Source organism: Castanea sativa, chromosome 7 (genome assembly GCF_040712315.1).
Source record: "Castanea sativa cultivar Marrone di Chiusa Pesio chromosome 7, ASM4071231v1".
Classification (NCBI taxonomy): Eukaryota; Viridiplantae; Streptophyta; class Magnoliopsida; order Fagales; family Fagaceae; genus Castanea; species Castanea sativa.
The window spans coordinates 23,244,322-23,262,046 of NC_134019.1; the positions used below are offsets into that span (position 1 = coordinate 23,244,322).

The 17,725-nt window shown below is 36.5% G+C and overlaps 1 protein-coding gene and 1 long non-coding RNA gene across 2 annotated transcripts; both read left to right on the forward strand.

Annotated features, from left to right (window-relative positions):
- The first annotated feature begins 10,437 nt into the window (after positions 1–10,437).
- LOC142644175 (uncharacterized) lies at positions 10,438–13,744 on the forward strand. Its single transcript, XM_075818845.1, has 5 exons — positions 10,438–10,912; positions 11,284–11,549; positions 12,449–12,536; positions 13,491–13,530; positions 13,647–13,744. Exons 1-5 carry the CDS (start codon positions 10,649–10,651, stop codon positions 13,742–13,744), a joined length of 756 nt encoding a protein of 251 aa, XP_075674960.1. The 5' UTR covers positions 10,438–10,648.
- A 73-nt stretch (positions 13,745–13,817) lies between these two features.
- On the forward strand, positions 13,818–14,577 carry LOC142642800 (uncharacterized). The gene is made up of 2 exons (XR_012845733.1): positions 13,818–13,941; positions 14,076–14,577. It is a non-coding gene; the product is annotated as an uncharacterized LOC142642800 (long non-coding RNA).
- The last annotated feature ends 3,148 nt before the right edge of the window (positions 14,578–17,725 follow it).

The window sequence follows — 17,725 nt, forward strand, 5'->3', positions numbered from 1 at the left end:
AAACTTAGCAAATAATTTAATCACAATATTTACACTAACAAAAAATAAACAAATATTCCCAATAATTAATCACAATATTAATTAAAAAAAAACTTAGCAAATAATTTAATCACAATATGTAACACTAACAAAAAATAAACAAATATTCCCAATAATTTAATCACAATATTTAAACTAACAAAAAATAAACAAATATTCCCAATAATTAATCACAACATTTTTTTAAAAAAAACTTAGCAAATAATTTAATCACAATATTTACACTAACAAAAAAAAAAAACAAATATTCCCAATAATTAATCATAATATTAATTTTTTTTAAAAAACTAGCAATTAATCACAATATACTAACAAATAAACTAATCACAATATTTCCACTAACAAACAAAAAAAAAATACCTAATACGTTCTAATTGTTTCTTAAAAAAAAACTTAGCAAGTAATCATAATATTAACTAACAAAAAATATTTTAATATTGTATAAACATTACCTGTAAGAGACTATTGTTAATGTGACAAATTGTGTGAGACTTGAGGAATGTGAGTGTGAGCTTGAGGGTGGCACCAGAGAGCTGAAGAGAATATGAGAGAGCTGAAGATGAATCTGTGAGCCGGGTAAAGGGGGAAAAAGGTCCCAGTTGGGACCCACACGACACATGGATTGGCTGGGGACCATTCACGGAAATCGAGTCTAGTAGACTCGATTTTCAAAAGCAAAGAAATCGAATCTAATTTGCTCGAGTTATCCACGTGGCCAGAAAGTGGTGGGGGACCCAAAATCGAGTCTACTAGACTCGATTTCCTTTAAAGTTATTCACGTGCGCACGTGACCTGAGTGTCGTGACCTGAGTGTGAAAGGCATGGTGTGACAGACTAGGAAATCGAGTCCAAAGGACTCAATTTTTTTGACCCAAAACCGAGTTCAATGAACTCGATTTTTATGTCTACGTGGACTCCTTGTCCAGCTCAGCTGGTGCTACGATAGGAAATCGAGTACACTGTACTCAATTTATAAGCCGAAAATCGAGTCCATTAGACTCGATTTGTTAGAAACGAAATTAGTTTCAAACGTTGACTAACTAATAATATTGTTTGAATTTTATAGTTATTTATGAAAAAACGCCAAACAACTCTATTTAGTCAAACCTTATGGTTTTGAACTATAGGAAATTTGTTTTTAAATAACTATAAAATCTAAACAATATTATTAGTTAGGCAACGTTTCAAACTAATTTGGATTCTAACAAATCGAGTTTTGTGGACTCGATTTTGGGCTTATAAATTAAGTACATTATACTCGATTTCTCCATCGCGGCACCGGCTGAGCTGGACAAAATGTCCACGTAGATTTCAAACTCGAGTGCATTGGAGTCGTTTTAAGAACTCGAGTCTAATAGACTCGATTTGTGTTCAGCCGTCCACGTGTCCCAAACACTCAAACTCCCAGGTCACTCACACCAAAACACTCTCAAACACCTCGCAGATCTCACTCTTAAAATCACAAAAATTCAAACATCACAAAATCACAGAATCTCAAAATCTCCCTCATCTCTTACTCTCAAACCACAGACGCTCAAACCCACTCAAGCACGAGACTCTCCCTCAGTCTGTCATTCTCCTCTCAACTCATCGGTGGCTCGGCCTCATCGGTGGCTTGGTCTGTCGTCGTTGGCTCCTCTCATTGTCGGTCTCTGACCCACCATCTCTGCGAGCCCAGAATATCTCTCACTCTGTCATTCACCGTCTCTCTCTCACTCTCAGGTAATTGATTCATCCTTGGTTTTTTTTTTTTTTTGGTTTAAAGGGTTCTGTACATATAGCTTATTTGAACTAATTGATTGGTGTAACCAAATCTTAATTTCAAAGTTTTAGGTTTAAAGCAAGCATAAAATTGCATTGTTGGTACTTGGTAATAGTACCAGAGAAGGGGTCTAAAGGAGCCATTGTAGTGTGAACTTTAGGTATAATATTTTTAGGATTTTAGTTTCCTATGAATTTTCTACCCTCATGTAATATATTAACTTGTTCTTTTTATTAAAAGAAGGAGGTATGAGATTGGAGGAATCCAATATCAATGTAATACAATAATTCGTTATATTAATTAATAGAAGAACAAATAGGGTCAGGTGATATTTTTCGATTTTTTATCTTTTATTTTTATGATGCACCAAACCGTTAAATATAGCACTTGGACTTCACTATAAAATGCAACTTCATAACCATTTGAGTTGAAAGACAATTTTTGTGTTCCAATTTATTCTAACTGTTATTTTTAAGTTGTAATATCTATGGACAATATAGTATTTTTCAGATATAGTAAGAAAATATGCAATAACTCATATTTAATAGTTTTCCCGTGCATCGCACGGGTTAGCAACTAGTATAAGTATATATATGTGTGAATCTTCCTCCTTAAGACTTGAACCCCGACCTAAGAGCCTTTTAACTTAATAGGTTAGAATAGGCACCTCCTGAATTATCCTTGTTTCAAGAAAATATATCCTAACATTTAATAATTAATAAATGTAATATGCAACTTGAGAGAAAGAAAAAAAAAATCAAACGTACCCAAGTCTCAAGACTCTCAACAGAAAATTGTAACAAGAACCTGAATTATGGGCTAGGCTTGTTAACTGAGCATGGATCTGAAATTAGGCCAACAAATTGGACTGAACTTCTCCTTTCTTCTTCTCGTTACTCTTCTTACTTTTTTTTTAAAAAAATTATTAAATTGGGTCGGGCCTTGGCCTTAATGAGTCTCTTTGGACCCGCGAGACTTAACCGGCAAAATCTCAGTCTTAGGTACTAGGAGTCAACCTGTCAGAACTGCAAATGCACGGGAGAGACGGCAGTCTGGCGAAGTTTTGCAAACAACTTCGCGGCAAGCCTCTGCCCAAACGGCGATTTAGTTATTGTATGGTTAGTTAGAAAGAAGTGAATGGATTTAGTTCTTGACAGCTTGTTCCTGCATAAGAATTTCAAATGTTCATGAAAATAGTTCCATATTTGCAAGGAATTTGCACATAAATTAAATTCATAATTATGTGAAACCAGATGTACTTGAATTTGGACATGCAGAGTGTGTGAGTGAGGTCGTTCTTTTATGCTCTAGTGAAAGATTAATTAATTTTTCATTTTTTTTAAATTTCAAAATAAATTACAATATAGCTATTTGGTTGGAAATTGTTAACTCAATATTTTACTTCATCTTTCATAATTTCACATTGAGTAGACAATATGTATATAGATTTGTTGTTTCTAAGTGAGAGCTACATGGGTTGGGCTGGGCTTGACAAGTTAGAGGGTGAGGGAGATTCCAGGTGTGGGATGTTGAGAATGCAAATAATGTCCATGACCAAGTTTCATTCATGCAAATGCTCCCAAAACCAATTGCATCAAAGAGATATCAAGACAATTTTGTTCTGATGGGTCCCTTTCTATAGGCAGAATAGAAACATTGATCATTAAGTCCATGATCCAGTGAGTGACAGTTTTTTGCCTACTGCTGTTTGGTTTCATTCCTTGTGATCTCAATCTTATGTTCATGTCCTAAAGTTTATGGGTCCCTGATGGCTTGTTTTTGGGTACATGATTTTCCTGAGTTTTGTTTTTTCTTCTCATTGAGTCCACATATATATATATATATATATATATATATATATATATATATATATATATATATATATATATGCCTTCCCCTTTACCTAGGTGAATGAATTATATTGCATAATGGAAGTTGTGTGACAAATCTAGTTATGGTTAACTTATCATATGAATCATTAAGTCCATTTTGAGGCGTGGGTTACCTTCTACTGAACATGGTAGCAACCTTTTTATTTTAATTTTCTTCCTCCCTTCGGTCAGTGAACATGGTAGCAACATTTTCTTCAGCACAGATGATGAATTGATTTCTTAACTATGTCACTCCATTTTTACTCTTCAACGAACACAGTAGCAACTTAGTCTTTGGTAGATCATGCTGTTGTGGTATTTACTAGAGAAGTTATTTTATGAACTAATACTGGCATGATCCCTTTTGATATCTCACTTATTTTTCCCTAGGTTTCTTATTGTTTTCTCACAGATGCTGTAGGAAAAGTTGTTATTAGCCATTTTAGGACATACAAGAGTCCTATTTCACCATTATGGCACAACATAAACTCGTCTGCATCTGATGCTGGTGCATCTTATGTACATCTTTACAAGCTACAGCGTGGTTTTACAAATGTAGTGTTAGATAATTCTATCTTGGTACCTTCCTTAATATGCTGTTGTTATTGTCAAGTGCTTATATGTTTTTTGGATATCAACCTCGGTGACAACAGCAACTGGATTATGATTAACTCATCAAGGGGGATAGGCAATTTGTTTGATATAAATCCTTTTAGAGGATTAGTAAACTTCCAATCTGCTGATGCTCTAGTTTTACAACCAAAAATGGCATTTTGGGTGTTATGGTTAAGCCCGCGGTTAGTTGGCCACTTAATCAATAGAATAAGGAATGGAACTAACGGATGGAAAGGCACTATTAGTCGTGCTGCAGCAGATGCAACTGGCAGGATGAGTTCTCTTTTTGGGGCTATTGCTTCATCTTTCCACAATTGCAAAGGCAATGCTTTAGTTGTGGATTGCAGCTCTTCAAAGGAAAATTACTACCTTTAGGTTTTTCCTCCTAGTTGTATGGTATAATATGCATTGTGAACATCAACTTGTCTAGATCCAACACCTATTGTGTCTGGATTAAGCACTGCACATGAGTCAACTCCAGAATGTGATTCAAGATTGGTTGTTGAGGCTATCCAGAAGTGGAATATATGTCAGAAACAAAACTGAAGAGAGACAAAGAAGTTAATATTGACATATGTGGTGGGTTTGGGAATTCAGACAGTAATAAAATTTATCCTAAAGGATTGAAGAAAGGAAATAGCATCTATCCTGAAGTTGGGGTTGCATTCATGAAAGCAAAAATCAGTCCTTTTATTTATAGAAGGAGGAGCTCAAAGACTTGGAGTTCAAACAAAACTCTTCCATTTCAAAGTTATTTAATTCATATTTGTCCATTAAATTTCAAAATGATAAGATAGAAGTGCAAATTGGAAAACTAAACAAAACAGTTAATTTTGGGCATTCAATTGTTTGGAGCTGATCTATAGAGGAACCTTGCACATAGAAACTAAGGATTGATTAGTTGTGGTTTTTTCCTACAAGTAATGGTTCCTGCTTCAAATGCACTGACTTTAAAGCTATGAATTCAATTCTAGAAAGGCCTTCTTGGCACTTTTAAAACAAGCACTTTAGTGTTGAAGAAATGGCATCCAGCTATGACCTTATCCAAGGAAGAGCTGTGCAAAATCCTATTTGGCTTTAGCTTTAATAAGACCTTGAAAGTACTGAAATGAAACACAAACTTACCAAGTACATAGACAAAGTGTGTGAAAATTTCATTCTCTGTTTACTTCAAAGCTTGCTAAGAATCCTACTGTTTGTGGACAAAAGATACATTCATCCCTCATTTCTTCCCACTGTCATTTCTAGATAAATTTTACATTCCATTTGCTTAACTTAGTATTTAGAGAAAATGGAGAGTAGGAAATAAAAAAGGTGAAAACTGTATAACTTTTGTTATGTGGAAAGTGGAGGGACAACAAAAGGAAGAATGGAAGTTCTACTTACTTTTTGTTCTATGCCTCTCCTACTTTCAAATTTCAAGTTTCGATAGATAATTTTGGGGATGGGTGGAAATTTAAGTTCTTTCTTTCTTTTCATTTGCCTCTTATATAATGAACCAAACGGTGCAAATGAAGAGAAATTTGAAAATATGGTTATCCTAACAAAGTGTTTGTTCATAGGCTCTTCTCACCTTGTAAGATTGCTAGGTGAAATTGTGAAAATCATTAGCTATTCTAGTGCTATGAGAATACCATTATTTGAAAAGAGTTATTTTGTATCCCATGATGATACCTTTAGTTGGTGGGTTGATTCTATAGAAAATAAAAGTGTTGTTGAAGAACCAAAAGATATTTATTTAGGTTTCATATCATAGATTTAGTAATGCTAATATTTGACCCTTAAGCCACACTATTCTTGTGGATAAGTTAACCTTTATATGCAGTGCTGATAAAACAGCTTTGCTTCTTCTTCTTTTGGTTTAATATTAGATCATTTAAAATAGAGATTTGAAGGTCTATAAGAATCCAATGGTTAAATCATTAAACTACACAAAAATTTTGAACTCTAGTGCATCATTATTGTAAACGAAATAAATACCCGGAAGTATGAGTTTATGTTTTAGATTTTTGATGTTTGAAGTAGAGTGGTAAAATTAGCTTTAGACTCCAATTGTTAATTAAATTTCAAGGAGCGATGAAAAAAACTTAGATGAAGTCCCATGCTTCGTGTTACTGTTTTGGTAGTTGCTACAGTGAAATCGAGTCTAAGAAACTCGAAATGTTAGTTTGCTAATTAGTTTGAAAACGATGTTAACTAACGTATATGTTTGAAAATGGGTGTCTTCTGCCAATTTTCTCCTTTTGGTTCTGTTTTTGTTTTAGGAAAATCGAGTGTTAAAGAGTCGAGTTCACGTGGAACTCAAGTTTCTGAGTTTCGAGTTGCTACAGTGAAATCGAGTTTAAAAACCTTGAGATGTTAGTTTGCTAAGTAGTTTGAAAGCAATGTTAACTAACATATATGTTTGAAAATTATCTTTATATGCCAATTTTCTCCTTGCAATGTCACCCGAACTTACCTAGTAGTTTTAAGTTGATGTCTTCTATTTAGCTAGTTTTTCTATTCACTTGATTCTATCTTATTGACATAAATATTATCTCTTATGGAGCTTGTGTGCATAGTGGTATTTGGAGAATTGTGCAATATATTAGGCTATACATTGAGATCCTTGCCAATTTATCTTGAACATGGGCTTATATTACTCTTAACTCCCTAAAATTTGTGTAGTATGGCTGCCGTTGCTGAGGTGGATGATGAGTTCGGTCCTGGTCCCAAGGTTCCTTCGGTGTTAAGGTTTCTAACTAAACATCGATCATCCGCTGTTTGGGAAGGCCAGGTAAAATTAAAATCGACAACCTGCTGAATTTCTATATTCTTTTCTTATCCTTTTACATTATGTTGATTTTTTTTTTTCATTTCTAAAATCCTAAGTTTGTCAATGGTATCACTAGCTTTGAATGCATAGTAATGCTCTTGCAAAATGGTCTCTAAATAATTATCTACCTCTTATCATTTTCATTTTAGGCTATACTCCTGATTTTGTTGATGTAATTCTTCTTGAGCATAACCTTAATCTTGATATATAGCTTTTGTATTTTTGGTTTTTGTATAAAAAAATAAGGAGACTACAAACGCTTCGTTAAATAAGTTGTCATAAACTCATGGAAATTCCAATTGAAGAACTTATGGTCTATTTTGTGAACGATAGCTACAATCATTTATACAAAGGTTATGGCATATTGCATCTCATCACCATGGTTCTATTATGTGCAGGATTCGGGGGTATTGAAATGTCGTGGTCGTAATGAGGAGTTTCGAAAACGAAGCCCGATGGTGGATGATTGTGTCCTCGACATTGTCAAGAAAATTGGATTAGAGGGGCTGTATAGGACCCCATTTAGAGAGCTTGATCATAACTTGATAACGGCCTTTGTTGAACAATGGTGGCCTGAAACCCACACCTTCCACCTTCCATATGGTGAGATGACGATCACATTACAAGACGTGGAGGTTCTGTTGGGGATTCTAATCAATAGTGAGGCAATTGTTGGAACTTGTACCCTGAGGTAGGCTGTTGAATGTCAGCAAATGCTTGGAATTGTTACTAATTATGTGGTGCTTAAAGGACAGAGGATCCAAATCAAGAAGCTACTTGAAAAAATTGACCAAGGGTTGCCCGATGGTGCAGAAGAGGTTGATGTGCGTCAGTATGCACGGTGTTATATTCTAGCACTCCTAGGGGACACAATTTTTGCTGACAAGTCTGGCGATAGGGTGCATACGATGTGGTTGTAGATGTTGAGGGACCTTCACAATCCACCTTGATACAGTTGGGGGAGCGCTTGCCTTGCATGGTTGTACAGAGAGTTATGCAGGGCAACCGACAAAAACGCTAGTCAGATTGGTGGGGCCTTAATACTCGTTCAGTATTGGGCATGGTCCAGATTCCCTTTTTTGTGCCCAAGGATGGACCTCCCACCAGATGGTGCATATGGCCCACCATAACCATCTTCGCCATTGTTTATTAAGTAAGTCTCTTCCTTGACCGATTCTCTCTATTTTTTTTGGATCCATCATTTTAAACGATATGACACATTGAACTTAGCATTATTCAACTACTTAAGTTTTTGAACTTAGCATTACTAAATAATTGAACTTAGCATTATTCAAGTATTATTCTACAACTAAGGATGCTTATGTAGTGTAGTAGTAGTATTTTAAGGAAAAATAAACATGCTGGATTTTTTAAGCTTCCATCAGCATACATATCCTTTTTCTTTTTTATTACATTGCATAATTGGTAGATATTGATTCCCTCTTTCTTCATTGTAGGTTGGTTTGGGTCGTGAGCACGAAGAATAGCCCCGCCGAAATATGTTTGGTTCGGTACCGTCAGCTTCTAGATTCTATGTATCCCAACCAGGTACTCAAATTGTGTTTCTTGTAATGTTTATGAATATTGTATACTGTTATAATTGTAAAATATGTCAATTGAAAATAATGGAACATTGCATAATGTGCTGCGCTTTTTTTTTACTACAACAAGTGGTGTGGCAACCATATGAAGCCGAATTAGGCCACCTGCTTGCGTTCTGTGTAGCAGGACGGGACATGTGGACGACGAGGGTGCCGCTTGTATGTTTCTAGCTAGTAGAGAAACATACACTGGATCGTGTTCTTCGTCAGTTTGGGATGGTGCAAGAAATTCTCGAAGATGTTGATACTGACGATGCCCTTCATAAGATAGACCTAAGGGGGAAGATTGAAGTGGATTGGAGGGTTAGACATTTTAGCCACATCCAAGTATGGAATACGAGAGCACAGAAACTATGTCATGAAGCACGACTAGAGGGTGCTATGTCGAGTGTTCATCCATATTTCGGCTGGTATGGTAAAGTCACATGGAGGTTTGTTGACCACACTAGTGCCTCACTTCTTATTACGGTAATCGCTTTGACCTTTCTTTTCAAATTTTGTTGCGTATTACCATTTTTACGTTAGGTGTACTAATTGTATTACAAAAATTGCAGGTCGCCATGCACAAGCAGATGTTGATGCGTTATGTAGTAGACAGTCCTGAGCACAAGCTGATTACAGCTATGCTAAAGGAAGTGGATCGCCTTCACCGTCTAGCTGCCCATCTTCCCTTGGAAGATGCCGATACAGCAAATCTAGAACTGCTAGAACATAATGGACGACCAAGCACGAGCTCAACTCCTGCCAGCCATAGCCATGGCCAGTGTGCTGCACCCTATCAACGGCAAAATCAACCCCCTCCACCCCCACATGCTTCTCCTGCCCCAGAGTTCCCTCCACCCCCACATGCATCACTTGCCCCAGAGTTCCCTCCACCCCCACATGCATCTCTTTCTCCAGAGATCCCTCCTCGTACTACTCCCGCATTTCCTAACCTACAGATTCCTGTACCCACTGCACATGCATCTTTTCACCCTGAGATCCCTTCACCCACCCTATGTACATTTTCTGACCCCGCTCATCTATCTCTTACTCCGCCATCCTTTGATCTTGGCATTGATTTCAATGACACCCCTCCTGTCATGCACACTAAATCTCCCTCATACAGCATTGGTCATATACACCATGTACCACCCCATAGTGACTCCATGTCATTCATGCCCACTCCTAGATTGCATACAGCTCCTACGACTATGAGCCTCACTCACATTTCGTCCGCTACACCATCCTCCCCCGCAGTTGTAGTATCTTTAGTTGTTGGGAGTCAAGCAAATCAGCCAGCTGTGCATGTCGAGAATGAGCAAGTAGTTGGGTTACACTCACCCCCACAAGGTTGGCCTAAACGCACAAGAAAAGCACCTCCTTGTGGGACAGGTGGTCACAAAGCAGGACACAAGGCTGGCCCTACGGTATGATTGGTCATTTACTAGCTTTGAATACTTTCGTGACTGCTGTTATGGTTGGTATTAAAATTCATTTGATCCTTTGTTTCTTTGTAACTTCGTCTTTGCAACAACGCAAGGAGCCTGACCAAGGAGATGCGGTACCCCGTCCCCCACATACCAAACATTATACAAGACAGCATAAGCGTCAAGTGCCATAGGGTCAGCACCCCATCTGCCATAGGGTTAGCTTTTATTGATGCAATCCCTTTTATATCACTTCAGGTGCAATGCTGGGATAGTTGCCCACTACTTAGTGCTTTATATTTTTAAGCTTTTTTTTTTGTTATAAAAATTCCTTAATCCATTTTCTCTCTCTTTCTCTCTCTTACACACACACACACCACGAATTATCCCCATGTTTATAACTTTATATAGTAGCTATGTTTCAATTGCTTTCCTCTTTCTTTTCTTTTTTTGGTCCATGTTTCAATTTCCTTTCTACTTCCTGGTAAAAAATTAAAGTGGGGTTTTGATGATCTTGCAATGCAGTAAGACCTTCCATGGTTTCTAGGAGAGGCATAAGTGGAAAATGTTGGTTAGATTTGAATGAAGAGGTGAAGACAGATTGTGGTGCCTTCAAATTGACGGTAAAAGGGACCAATGTAGACCCCACGGCAATCAAAGAGAAATTGGAAGAAAAAATCAAGATGAAAGTTGAGCTGGTTTCTCCTCAGCCCAAAAAAGACGGCAGCAGCAGCGGTGGCGATAAGAAGCCAGAAGAGAAGAAGGCTGAAAAGAAAGAAGAGCCTAAGAAACCCAAAGAGGTACTTAACACATGGCATTTTTGAATTAGATATTAGAGATTGGATACTCTTGTGGTTCAATCTTTTGAATTAGGGATTAGAGATTGGATACTCTTGTCCTTATTCTTTTCATTTCAAGTTACTGATATTATGAGTTAAAAAATGTGATAAAGCAATGTAAAAATCAATTGTGTAAGCACGAATAACATTAAATGATTGTAGTCATAGCTTGCATAGTTGGGGATTAATGTATGCTATAATATATAAAGAGACATCTGCGAACTGCAAATACAAAAATGTGTGCACTACATGCTGAATTTCTATTGTTTATGATATTTAAGTTTCCACTTCTTTCTTATCTTTTTCCCCTCTGTTATTTTATGGCTTATCAGTTGAGAGATGAACTTCATAAGGAGACAACCTCTACCTGCAGGGGATCTCAGGACCAACAACCTCAGCCACATCCACAGGATGGTTCTTCACAGTCTTGGTATCCTCCATCTGTAGTTAGCTCCCCAACTTCATCTTGTCCAGGAACACCAAGCAGTGCCTCTTCTAGCAGCTTCTGTTCACATAAGATTTCAGATAGGCCACAGTCACCATCACATGTTTCACCTACTGAAGCTGCGGGTATTATTGCTGTTCTGAAGGATAAAAGGTAGGTGCTTGGTTATATATATCAATTTTTCCAACTATATTTTTGCTACATTGGGCTGGGGGGGTGGTTATATAGGGTACTAAGGACATTTTTCTTATCTTTATTACTAAGATTAATATATGTTTATTGATTCTCTATGTTTCTTTAGATGGCTTGCAAAATGGGTGTGGGAAATCTTGTTAAGAATTAGGACTATACCTTTGGCTTGTCAAGAACCACCCTGTCATTCATGGAAATTTCCAAAACTCTGCCTCCTATATAAGGCACTCTCCTCCTTGTAATTTGTCATTTTCTAATATTAATTTTGCCATCCAACAGGCATTTAGTATTAAAGTTCATCATGGACGTGTATGTTGCGACAGTCTAAAGATTGTCAAAAATAAAATTAACCGTGTTTCCTATTAATGTTGTTTCTGTTGTATCATTTATGTATTGGGATTCTAAGGGGGTGTTTGGGAGAGTAGTTTGAATTTGAATTATGGTGTTTGAGTGTTTTTGATATACGTGTGGATGAAAAAGTGTGTGGAAATGTGTGTAATGTTGTTTAAAATGTGTTGAAATATGTTAAAACTATGCTACCAAACGGGCCCTAAATTTCCTATTAAGTTTTCTCAGCACTTTGCTTTTGTTTGTTTGAGGTTTTATTCCAATACACTATTTTTTAATGTTGATTATATTTTGGCCAAATTGTAAAGCTTATTACTAGATATTAAGTTATTTAGTAAGTGATTGAAAATCTGAGTCACTCCTCCTTGGAGTGCATTTATTTAATGCATGTGTCTTAGTCACTCCAGTTGTGCCAATTAAGATAATTAACACTCTTGTATTATATTATGAGATTTCTAACTTCACTTTTGTAGTTTCTAATCATCTCTTGTTTTCTTGATAAATTTCTTTAGTGTTGATGAATTACGTAAGCTTTTGTCTGACAAGGATGCATACCATCACTTCTTACTCTCACTTGATCAAGTGAAAATTCAAAACAATGTAAGTTGTGGATTATGCTCTCTCTCTCTCTCTCATCTAACATTCTCAAATATAGAATATAATTGTTGCATGTTGCTTACTCTGGTTTGCTAAACGGTTATACTAAAATATTTCTTAGTTGTGGTACCTTTTCTTTGGAACTGCAATAGTTTGACAATGGCTGTAAGAAAAGATGTTCTCATGGAGGATTTTTGAAAACTGGTAATCCTTTGGTGCTATCACCTCCCACCCAAAGTTTGTAGAGGATAGGGGTTTATCCAGATTAGTGGCAGACCCATACCACTAACTTTTGCTTTGATGAAACTTATTGAAGTGTGTGAGCAACTATGGCTGCCGGGCATGGATTCCCTTGTAGATATGTGGTGCTTTAATAGAATCTTGTCTGATTATCTGATATGGTCTACAGATTATCTATATGTCCATATTTGATTCAAAATGAAAGAAAGGGAATGCATGACACATGGAATTATAGATACTTAGGGAAAAAATGTTAGTTGCTTAGATTTGTTTGGGATTATATACATATATAAAGAGAGAGAGAGAGAGAGAGAGAGAGAGAGAGAGAGAGAGAGAGAGAGATAACTGTGTTTGAAGGACAGAGATGTTTCTGATTGATGGGGTCATGAGTCTCTAGCTTGCTGTTTGCTGGTATGTCCTTCGGTTACTTGTATTTGGTTGGAGCAATACATAGATTTTCATCTTGAAGTCACTAAAATGTGATAAAGCAATGTAAAAATCAATTGTGTAAGCGCGAATAACATTAATTGATTGTAGTCATAGTTTGCATAGTTGAGGATTAATGTATGCTATAATATATAAAGATACATCTGCAAACTACATATACAAGAATGTGTGCACTCACATGCACTACATGCTGAATTTCTATTGTTTATGATATTTGAGTTTCCATGTCTTTCTAATCTTTTGCCCTTCTGTTCTTTTATGGCTTATCAGTTAAGAGATGAACTTCATAAGGAGACTCTACAACTTGCGAGTGAGTGCTTGTCCTTTTCCCCACCCAATGTATCTACTTTTTTAGCATGTGGTTTAGGTAGTTGCAATACAATACTACATTTGGGGGAGAGATACTAACACTTTCTTTTATATTAGGGGAGAACTTGGAAAAGGAACCCTGGATTATGGAGCTTAGAAACCAAGTTAGTTTGTACGCTCATCTTTCATTTGTTGATTTAAGATTAGTCAACTGATTGAATAAATTTTTCCTTGCTTTAAGATTAGTCAACTAATTGAAGAACTTTTTCCTCCTTTGATTCTATTGTACAATGCAGAATAATTCGGACAACAGAATTGGCTACTGCTCAGGAAAAACTCAATGAGCTTGAGAGAAAGAAGGAAGAGGCATTGAAATTCTATTCCCCTCAATCCCTTCTCCAAAGGCTACAAGGTATTCTTCATCATGACAACTCAAGGTTCTGTTGAATAGGCCAACTTTGGTTATTCATTACTTAATGGCTCAAGCTTGATTTTATTTTAGAGATATACGTTATGGAGATGTGAAATAATTTTTTGTTATTTCAGATGCGATGAATAAGACGGAGGAGGAATCGGAAAACCTGCACAAACAGCTCTTAGATAGGGATGTGGACCTTGGGACCTTTGTGAAGAAATACAAGAAGCTTCGTACCACGTACCATAGGCGTGCGCTTATTCACCTTTCAGCCAAAACTTCTTCAATTGGTTGAATAGGTATATCAGATGTTGTATAATTTCATATTGAGGAACGTTGCCTCTTGTTTTATTGTATGATATTGGTATAAGTTTGTTTTGTTGGCATAAGTTCATTTTGTATATCATGTGAGTCTTTTTTTGGCTATTGTCATTATGCCAATCCTTATTAAATCAAAGCCATTGTTGTGGTTAACAATAACTTCATTGTTTGTATGTGCAAGTGCTATGTTCAATCTATCACTTCGCACATTATTACCGACGTCCCACTTTTTGTATCAAGTTTGAGTCCTGACAGATTTGATGTTCTCTGACACTTTGCTAATTGTTATAGTATAGAATCAGGTGATCTTTCATGGAGGCTTGACTGCAGCTTGTGATATATTGTATCGTGCGGAACTTCTGCATTATTTCCTATGCTATATGGAGAAAAAAAATTGGTAGAAGATAATTTAAACTTGTATCACAGGTGTGGTTCTCCACACGGATTCATAATTGAAAAAAAAATGGAGTCTATAGGCTATAGTCTATACTACCTTACCTTTTTCAACAAACTAAGGGTCATCCCTGTCTTCTCCTACATAATGTAATTAGGAAGATTTTTTGTTCCTAAAAATTGGTTGGGGTGAGTAGATGGATGTAGAGGGCATGATCTCAGGTAAAAACGTGAGCCTTGAGCTGGTGGCTTTTCAGCACTACCCTTCGTCATCTATGATCTCTTGATTTTGATTAGGAAAGAAGACTCAACTAGAAGTTATAGTTGAAGGTTAAACGGTATATTCATTTAAGTGCAAAACAAAAGGTGTCATGGTTCATGCTAAAGGCATTAAAGCACTAGCATCAACACTTTAAAAAAAAATTAGCATTTGGCACATCAAAAAGTCACTTTCTAACACAGCTTTTTGGACAAGTTATTCTTTAATAAAATCATGAGGGTAATAGTGAGGACTGAATGGGGCAATTATTTTTTGTGAGGTTGACACGTGGATTCAGTTAGGGCCTGACAGGAAACCACCAAAAAAAAAAAAAAACCTATAAATCGAGTTCATAGAACTCGATTTCTGTGGACTTATAAATCGAGTCCTATGGACTCGAGTTTTACATTGAGTACTCGACTTCCCAAAATTCGAGTTTCCAGGCAGAGAGTTGGGACAAACTCGATCCCTATGAAGTCAATTTTTACGTTTTTTTTTTCTGAATTTTTTTTCCTTACTTTTTTCGTATCCTTTTTTTTTCTTACTTTTTTTTTTCCTTTTTTTTTTTCCTTTCTTTTGCTTACTTTTTTTTCTTACCTTTTTTTTTCCCATTTTTTTTTCTTACCTTTTTTTTCCTTTTTTTTTCTTACTTTTTTTTTTTCCTTTCTTTTGCTTACTTTTTTTTCTTACCTTTTTTTTTTTCCATTTTTTTTCTTACCTTTTTTTATTTCCATTTTTTTTTCTTACGTTTTTTTTTTCCATTTTTTTCTTACTTTTTTTTTTCCTTTATTTTGCTTACTTTTTTTTCCGTTTTTTTTGCTTACTTTTTTTTCCGTTTTTTTTTTTCTTATTTTTTTTTCCTTTTTTTTCTTATAGTCTCAACAAGAAGCACCAACACAGATGAGTATAACAGCTAATAGAAATAATTAACAACTAATTGAAAGAAAAAATTAACCATTCATAATATCACAATATAGAAACGGGTACATTGGATACAGAATACTTCGATTACAAGTGCATTCAGTGATAAAAGAAAATAATAATTGTGCCGATACAACCCAGTAGTAAGTTCGAATACACAATAAAGAGAACCACAATTTACATCTACAATGGCATTCCAAAATCGAGTATCTGCATACTTGAGAAAAATTGAAATATTGTCGTTAGATACCAACAGCCAAAACAACGGTACTAATCTACGTAACTTGGATAATTGATACAATCATGAAATTTTATATAAAAGCATCACTTACCTAGGTTGGGTCAATATTGCTTGTCGAAGCCCCACGGGAAAGCGGACATCTTCTACGGTTATGCCCATGTTGATGACACAGTGCAGCAATGGGCAGGCCACAGGCACCTTTGAGTACTCCATTGAAGCACTCCGAGACATTGGTTGTCATAGCCCCATAACGGTATCCACCATCACGTAGCTGGGTCCACTTGTCTATATCCTCTTTCATTAGATATGTGTATGGCATGAAGGATGGGTCGGGTTCACTTACCTGTTGTTCGGTGGCTGATTTCTTCCTAAGGGCCTCGATCTCGGCTTCCTTGATAGGTTGCATGTACAACTCAAATTTAGCTTCCTGAGTAGCATACCCCGCTTTCAAGGCCAATGACTTTAAAGTGGCATCCTGAAAATGCGTGTTGAAGTTGCTAGCAACATGTCGAAGGAAATATCTGTGGTATACTCGTACTTGTCCATGATCATCTCTAGGCCAGTTTGTAATTGCGTTTCGAATACCCTTATGTCGGTCAGAAATTATGCAGATGTCCTTATTTGCTATCACATCCCCCAGTGCAAACCTGACGCAATCTAAAAACCACCTCCAACTAGGCCCTGACTCTTTGTCCACAATAGCAAAGGCGAGAGGCAAAACCTTGTTGTTGGCATCGGTGGCCATTGCAATCATCAACACCCCTCGATATTTACCATACAAATGGGTCCCATCAATACTGATTACTAGCTTACAATGTCTGAATCCTTCAATGCAAGGAGCGAAAGCCCAAAATACATATCGCAATATAGTAACACCTTCCTCCCTCGGTTCAGTGAGATACCAGTACCGGGTGCCAGCTTCTTGATCCAAGTATGCCAACAATAACTTTTTCAACCTTTCGTAAGACTCTTCCCAATCGCCGAATATCTTTGCAATAGCCCTTTGTTTTGCATCCCATACCTTATAGTAAGAAAGCTTATGTTCATAATACTTCCCTTTGATGTAATCTCTAAGGTGTTGAATTGTTGCCGTTTGATTTTCTCGCAACGTTGGAACAAATTCTGCTGCAAGAAAATTACAATCCATCATTCTACCACCAAGAGCCATGCCAAGGGTCATACAACTGTGAGGACCCCCATAAGATGTGACCATCCATGTTCCCTGTTTAGGCTTCATGACTGCACCAACGTACCACTTGCATGACCCATCCATGCATTTCACATGTAGTCTACTTTTGGTCGACCTACTAGTCAGAAAGTTTCTGTTATTCTTTGCGGCATAAATTGTTAATGCACGTTTCACCGCTTCTTTATTCGCAAAAATCAACCTCATACAAAAATTCATGTCTGCATTCCAAGAAGAAGCAAATGCTTGCTCACCAACTTCAGGATCAACCATATTTTCCCAAGTATTTTCATAAAATGATAAGGTGGGAGGTTCATAAACGGGGGTCGCACTTATAACACGCTGAACTCTAACAGTATGGTTTGCATCATCTTCATCACATTCATCCAAATCATCAACATTAGGATTGAGAGTAATTTCATGGTCATCAACACCCCTATCAAAGTCACCTCGCTCAATC